Source organism: Aedes aegypti, chromosome 3, assembly GCF_002204515.2.
Source record: "Aedes aegypti strain LVP_AGWG chromosome 3, AaegL5.0 Primary Assembly, whole genome shotgun sequence".
Classification (NCBI taxonomy): domain Eukaryota; kingdom Metazoa; phylum Arthropoda; class Insecta; order Diptera; family Culicidae; genus Aedes; species Aedes aegypti.
Genome location: NC_035109.1, coordinates 245,660,439 through 245,668,226, shown reverse-complemented (window position 1 = coordinate 245,668,226; position 7,788 = coordinate 245,660,439). Strand labels below are relative to the sequence as shown.

Below are 7,788 nucleotides of genomic sequence, written 5' to 3'. Positions count from 1 at the left end.
TTCACCTCATTTGGTTTGCTCTCGCCAAAGTCTCATCCTTTTCTGCTAACTGCTAAACCTCGCCAGAGCATCTTCCAGTTGTGATAGTTGATGGGAAAGTATTTTCACACCTGCAAAGAAAATATGTGTTGATGAATTATCAGTTCTAACATTTTTTTTATATGATTTATATTCAAATAAATACCTTCAAGTTATCAATAGAAATCGATGTAATTCTTATTGGCGGCCATCTTCGTTTATACCATGTGGTATGGGATACACATAAGTAAATTCTACACATACCTTTAATATGACCCAGATAGAAAGTATTCGATGAGAATATGTTGAGTATGTGGGGCAAATAAAAATAATGAAAATCAAAAATTGAGCTCTGTATATGCAATTGCACATATATTTAAGGGAGCTATTATCTTGAGTGTATGTATACGGGCCCCATGATTATCCTTTATTTTCAATACTTTAGGGCTAGATTTAGAGTCAGCAGAGGGGCCCAGGGGGATCGTCACTTCGGGCCCCCACATTTTAGGGGCCTCCACAAATATTTGTTAAGTAAGTTATTTTCCTTGTTGTTGTTCAATCAATTGGGTGCATGAAAGAACTGAGCCTTCGAAAAGGGCCGCGTTCAGCTAAACATCATATGGAAACTTAAGTAGGCTCAGATACCTTTTTTAAACGTCGAGTCTAATCACGGCTTTGGATTTATAAAAAAATACTTCATGAATTTTGATTTCCAATTCAATGCACCTTAATTTGCTGGCCTCCAAAAATCTGGAGCGTTGGTGAGCTTTGAGCTTGAGGTAATCAAAATTCCTTTTTTTTATCATCCAAAAATACTTACCAAAAATCATCTGAATTTATTCTCGGGTGGCCTTAAATAATAATTCAGGATGTTTATTAAAAAAAAATCACCTGGTAATTTAAATAAAATTATGCCATGAGTTTTACCACTTTTTTTGTTAATCTTATTTTGAGATTCCTCCAAGGTTTCGTTTTAAAAAAGGGAAGATTCTTTCAAGAATTCGTTTAGAAATTTCAGGATTTTTTTTGCAGAAATTTTAATTGGATTTCTTCACAATAAATATTAGCAGCAAATTCAGGGATCTTTTTCCAGTGCTTTCATGTAAAGAACATTATGAGCAATGCTACCTAAAAATTATCAATTGATTTCTGAGAAGAATTGCTTCGGGCGTAAAACCACTATAAAATAGCTAGTAATAATCGATTTGACAATCCGATATGGACGGGTTTTAAAAAAATGCCACAGAGTTTCCGACAATGATTATCCTGATTTTATTCAACGATCCTTGAAGATTGCATACGAGAATTGTTCTAGGAATTTATCAAGGTTTCAAGCAAGAATTTCATTGAGGGGACTTCTAAACATTTGCCCCTGAAAACCACTGAAGGGATTTCTTGGCGTACCCTTGGCCAAGTCCGACATTTTTCAGATTATAGAAAATCTTTTTGAATTCGTCCCTAATGTTTCACTGGGAGCCCTTCTTGAATTTGTTAATTACTACAGGATGTCCGTAAATTACAAAACAACAAATTATGTGAAAGATTATCTCTCATTTAAAACAATAAAAAATCTCTTTAGATGTATGGTTTTTAATACTTCTATGAAATAGCGAAAGATACAATGATTGATAATTTCAAAATTCATGCTTCTTACTGAGATAATCAAATTGAAATTTATTGGAGACGTATTCTTCGTAGCGGCGCTAGCCATATTATATATAATTTCTATAAGATGCATTCAAATCTTCTATTTATTTTTGAAGTTATCTACAGAATATTGGCTTTAAAATAGACTGGAAACAGAAAAGTTTCAAATCCATTGAGTTCGAAGGGCATTTCTCTTCCATCATGCTCGAAAAACGGCGTTTTTAACACGATTGGGATGGATTTCACAAATATTTGAAATCAAAAATGGGTCAAATTTGATGCTTGAGAATATAATATTAAATCATGTAAGAATGCTCAAAGTATCTATTTCGGTTGTATAGAGGCATGTCTTCAAATTTAGTACGAATAATATGCGGATACCCTGTACGAGAAGTTCTTCAAGTGATAAACTCAAAAATTTCCCCAGTAACTTCTGCCTGTTTTTTTTTATCAAGATTTTTTTCAAATATTCCTGCAAAATGTCTTCTAAGACTTCTTTTACAAGGAGTTTTTTTTTTTTTATCCAAGAATTTGAAGAATTTCGGAAGAGTTCCAGCAGTTCCAGAAGTTCCAGAGTTTTACCTCAGAAGAATCTGTTCATGTTTTGTTCTTCAAGGGCGATCCATTAATTACGTAAAACAATTTTCGGGATTTTTCACCTCTGTCTTCAATACTGAAGGTACGTGTGAACTTGCTTATAAAAGACATATTTTGCAAACCTCTTTACGAGTGGCCCCCGAATCTACCACCGCATCGGGCCCCCAAAACTACGCCACTGGTGATGCGGCATACCCTGAAAGAATATCGGACGGAGAATTCCGGCTACAAAAAACGTTGCCATTCATCTGCTTGGTATGAGCCTCAACGATTCATTTGCGCGAAGGGCAATCCCAAAAGTTGGACTTATGGTTGCCCCGCAATTTGCACATACAAACTTTTTGATCTCTTCCTTTACAGTGCAGACATCCTTAGCGTGAAAAGAACCTCCACAAATCATACATTTAGCACCCATGCGGCAATGTTTAGTACCATGACTCCACTTTTGGCACTGAGTGAAGTTCTGGAAATTTTCTCCATGTTTCTGGAATTGTTCCCATGGCACACGGACATCGAACATGAGGCTTGGGTTTTCTTAAGTTTTAACATTATTTAGATCGCTTTTGTTACAGTCAACCCTCCATGAATCGATATTGAAGGGACCACCGACTCACGGAAATAACGAGTCATGGAACAGCAATGCTATGAGAAGCTGTTTGAGGGGACCATCATAGTAACCATGAAATTTGATTTTTAGTATGGTTCCACGAGTCGATATCGAGTAATGGAACATCGACTCAAGGAGGTTTAACTGTAATAACGTAGAGTTTTGGGCGCAGTTTAACATTACCAGGTAGTGGTCACGACCCTGTGGAAACGAATTTAATCGATAGCAATGCAAAAGCAATGTTCCAAGCTGGTAAGACAATTCAATTTTTCAACTCCTGCGGTTGGGCTAATTGAGTCGTATCTCACGAATAGAAGCCAGACAGTTTGCTGTAAAGGCCGATACTCTGAAAGCAAAACTGTAATGTCAGGAGTCCCACAGGGTTCGGTACTAGGACCATTGTTATTCAGTTGTTACATCAATGACCTTCCCACTGTGCTGAAACACTGTTCCATGCAATTATACGCAGATGATGTGCAGCTGTACATTGGTCGAATAGGACCTTGTGCTCGTGAACTGACTGCAATGATGAACGCTGATCTAGAGAGGATAATGGAATGGTGTAACCGGAACGGATTGAGACCCGAGGAGGAACAAATAACTCCCCAATAACTTATGCATACCATATTTTGGTATCATACCATAATTAGGTATTATTCAGTTGTCAATACCTCATTTTGGTATTATAACGGTATTTGAAAAACAATTAAAAATACTTCATTTTGGTATTCGATAGCTATTGAGGACTGCTGGAGGTATTGAAAAATTTCACTTTTATATGAAAATCCATCAAGTATTATTTAGGTATTACAATACCTGATCTAGTTATCAGCTTGGTATTTGTAGAATATGCATAAGGTATTATTTGAGGTATTTTACCTCTTATGCAGGGCTCATTCATACCTTATTCAGGTTGTAAGTATTGGAAATTGTCTGGTATGGAATACCTCAATTTGGAATTCAGTAGTTATTTTCTTCTGCTCGGGGAGTAAACCAATCGAAAAGCGTAGCTTTGTTGGTCCGAAACCGAAGAAGACGCGTGGAATCAGCTGAGCCTTTACCAGAAATGATGATGGATGGACTACCGATAAAATGGGCAAACTCTGTGAACAACCTTGGCTATGTTTTCCAGAATGATCTGCAGTGGGACGGTTTGGCTTTGCAACAGTGTGGAAAAATCTACGCTGGACTTAGATCGTTACGGTACTGTGCCGAACAAACACCGGTTACAACAAGATTCAAGTTATTTAAGACGCTCATTTTGCCCCACTTTATTTTTGGTGATTCGTTTCTAGTAAATCCTGGTGCAGAAACCATGAATCGGCTCCGCGTAGCACTTAATTGTTGTGTTCGCTTTGTGTACGGCCTGAGTCGTTTTGCACATGTGAGCCATCTCCAAAAGAACCTCCTTGGCTGTCCATTTCAGAACTTTTACGCATATCGATCCTGTATGTTTCTGAGAAAACTGATAAAGATTAAAAACCCACCAGCCCTGTTTCAAAAACTTGTGCCTTTTCGTGGGCAGCGCTCGCAAAATATAATAATCCTAGCAAATCGCACGTTAACATATGCTAGCTCAATGTTTGTTAGAGGAATAGTAAATTGGAACAGTTTGCCCCATTCTATTAAACGGGAAACATCAGAAGTAGCTTTCAAGGAAAAATGTTTGAATTTTTGGAGTAGATAGTATTATATAAGACTTTATAGTACACTATGTAACTAATTATAAACTGTGAAATTATTATTTATGTTAAATTTGCAATGTGTCGCCGAATGTAGTAATTTAAAAGGTTAAACCTTACGCTACTGGAAATAAATAAATGAATGAATGAATGAATGAATACCATCAATGTTACGAGTCTGTGCCACTAGTATCTTACAAACAACAATGTTTCCCGCACGTCAAAGAATTGCTCTAGAAATAACTCTGAATGTGTGATATGAAGTAACAAACACATTATTTTTTTTTAAGTGATTTATATTTAAAGTACGAGTATACCTGTTTTTCGTGACCCCATAACATTATGTTGCCTGGTATTCTTTTCTAATTTTAACTATTATATATCCAAACCTTCCCAAACTAAAGTCAGATTATTACCAAACACTTGGATCGAATCACATGATGCTATTACATACCTAAAAGGGTTTATTTTATTCGTCACACTATAAATGCAAAACCTTGTTTCAATTACCACAAAATGCTTCCAAATGTTTACCCAAACCCATCCACAGCTCCGGAAATTCAATTCTTCACTTTATTGTAGGCATCCATCTTTTACGCTTGTGCTGACGAGTCAAATTTTACCGTGAAAAGCGAAGTTTTGAATTTTCGCCAATTTAGAACATAAACTAACCCTGTTTCGATTTAGTGCGATAATGATGTTCTTTGTTTTTACTTCAGCTCTCTTTCTACTTATTTTTAACGAGCTTATAAACTTTTGAGACCATTATGTGAGTCGTGTTGGTTCTGTTTTTTCACGTGATTAAACTTTTTTAGCTATCAATTTCATTTATTTCTCTTGTGTCGATAATGCATAGGTTTACTAGAAAACAGTAAATACTCTAAAGTTTTCTCGATCAAAAACAAATATATGAATTCAGTTATGTTGGCTCAGATTATGCCGAGCACAATATCTACAATAAGGTATATTTCTATTAGAAGTTGTTGCACATGTTACATTTTGTTCGTTTTGATTTTGCTATTTGGTTGCAACTGAACAAAGACATTGCTCGGTTTGTTAGCTGCAGTTTGTTAGACAATACTTGCTTCTGAGTTAATCTTTTCCATCTTTTTTTAAGATTTGACTATTGCGCGTTAGATTATGACATTCATGAAACACTTTCACCAAGAAACAACAATTCAATATCCATTATTTTGATTTAAAAAAAAAACATCAAGCCAATTGGATCATATCGTTGACGAGTATATTTTGACCTTATGGCCATCAAATGGTGATAGTGTTTCCTGGAAAACGTTTTTAGTCATAAAATGTGAAATGAAGATCGTTATCGAATTACATGTGTTTCTTCGTGACCTTGCATGCGGTTGAATATTAGATTGTGTGATAAGAGTATTATAGTACTATAAATGCGTTCGTTCGCTGCTATTATGTGTCGACGATGTCTATATTCTGTTACTTTGAAAGTAGTCACATAATTCAAACACAACATTTAATGCAGAGGCTAGAATATGGTTGAGAAAATTTGTACAACAACATGTTTGCTTTTTCAAGTTAGCGGAATGAGCTTTGATCTATAAACTTATACATACAAAGACAGACACACGAAAGTTGCTTAGAAAGACAGACACAAACAACGATTACAGAGCGTTTTTACGAAAACAATAGGTTGTATTTTTTAAATTTAATCTGAATTGTATAAAATTTTGTTGTCATGCTAACAATTGCCTACAACTGTTATGGTTGATTATATCATCATCAGGATTTAAGTTTAACGTTCCTAAAACTGTTCATTTAAATTTACGATTCAGACTTTAAAAGACCCAATAAGATAAAAATTAGGTACAAATTTGCACTTTTTGTTGGCCTAATTCAATGTTGCCCTAAAATTTGCTTCAATCATACTGTATTTCTTTCGCTTACCTAAGGATTGCTAAATACTCTTGTTCTACCACTAGTAGAGACAAATAAAAAAAAAACATAAAACACATACTGACTCTTTGCTACACGATACGACCACTATTAATACCGACTTTTGATTATACCACTGTTGGGTGCTGCACTTAATCAGTGCCTCGGAGACTACTAACCATAAGTAGAAAATAAAACTAACAGATTCATTCCAACGATGCCTCCTAGTTACGATATCATTTTTCTGCGGGCTCGACGAAGGATGCCGGGAACAGGCCGGTTTTGCCAGAACGCTGGTGCGTGCCTTTGTACCAACCATTATCACGCTTCTTGTGCACCAACACTATGTCTCCGACACGAAGCTCCAGCTCGTACTCACTGTTCGGTGGATAAGGAACGATGCATTTGAATCTGGAATGAATCGAAAAGGTATAACTCAATGTGGCTTCCAAAAAAGAAATGGAATTAAATGATTGAATTGTCTGTGAACATTTCATTTACAGTGTTATACGTATTTAACAAATATTTTCTCATTTTAAACATCAAATCATATTTCTTTTATCATTTTTGCCAATTTGGCACTGTAATCACTTGACGTTTCTGTATGAAACATAGCCTCGATCAGAAAAAGTTATGATTATTGGTCGGAGATTTTTTTTTGTTTTTTTTTTACAAGGGGAAAATCTGCAAACAGAGAAGGTAACTCAGGGAGTGCGGGGATGACGCACCAACGATGACCCGCTAAAACCCGCCCATGCACTGTACATGAGCAATTCTTTTTGAACTGCTCAAGTGGTGTACAGTGCATCGACATTACCCGTGGCCTCAGACCCTTATCTCCCCGGAACCAACTTACGAAATTTGTCTGGGGAGAGGCCAGTGCATATAGCACAACACGTGTAGCAGAAGTAGCCTAGGCAAACTGCTTCTCCTAGCCGACTTAAACAATGTTACAAGGGACCAGCCTCGGCAGGGCTAATCCTCTGCAGCCAACTCTTGGTAGGCTCTGCAATTCTAACATAATGTGAGTGACAGCCGTAGTTATTGCATTCCAGCATTCGGCATCCGCACACATTCTCTCTATTATATTGCCGGTCAACGTGTCCCCTCGAGCATGCGACCTCTCAAAGCAATGGAACTGGGGCAATCGAACACGACATGCTCCGCTGTTTTCTCCATTCCAGCACGCAGGAGATTCTGAGTGCCCGAACCTATGCAGGTACTGTCTGTAGCAACCATGTCCTGACAGAAACTGCGTCAGGTGGAAGTTCACTTCCCCATGGTTTCTTCCATACCAATATGACACATTTGGTATTAGTCGATGGGCCC

The 7,788-nt window shown here is 36.8% G+C and overlaps 1 protein-coding gene and 1 long non-coding RNA gene across 5 annotated transcripts in view; both read right to left on the bottom strand.

Moving 5' to 3' along the window:
• Positions 1-765, bottom strand: LOC110678939. Its single transcript, XR_002502064.1, has 2 exons — positions 185-765; positions 1-110 (listed from the first exon to the last, which is right to left on the bottom strand). It is a non-coding gene; the product is annotated as an uncharacterized LOC110678939 (long non-coding RNA).
• A 4,267-nt stretch (positions 766-5,032) lies between these two features.
• LOC5566586 (E3 ubiquitin-protein ligase SH3RF1) overlaps positions 5,033-7,788 on the bottom strand; it is a 108,243-nt gene continuing 105,487 nt past the window's right edge. For 3 of the 4 annotated variants that reach the window (XM_021854762.1, XM_021854761.1, XM_021854760.1), the window contains exon 11: positions 5,244-6,870. In XM_021854762.1, coding sequence (XP_021710454.1) covers positions 6,696-6,870 — 175 coding nt within the window. In that variant the 3' untranslated portion in view covers positions 5,244-6,695. Of the gene's footprint in view, positions 6,871-7,788 lie in introns of all 4 variants that reach the window. The other variant, XM_021854763.1, reaches the window with a different exon arrangement.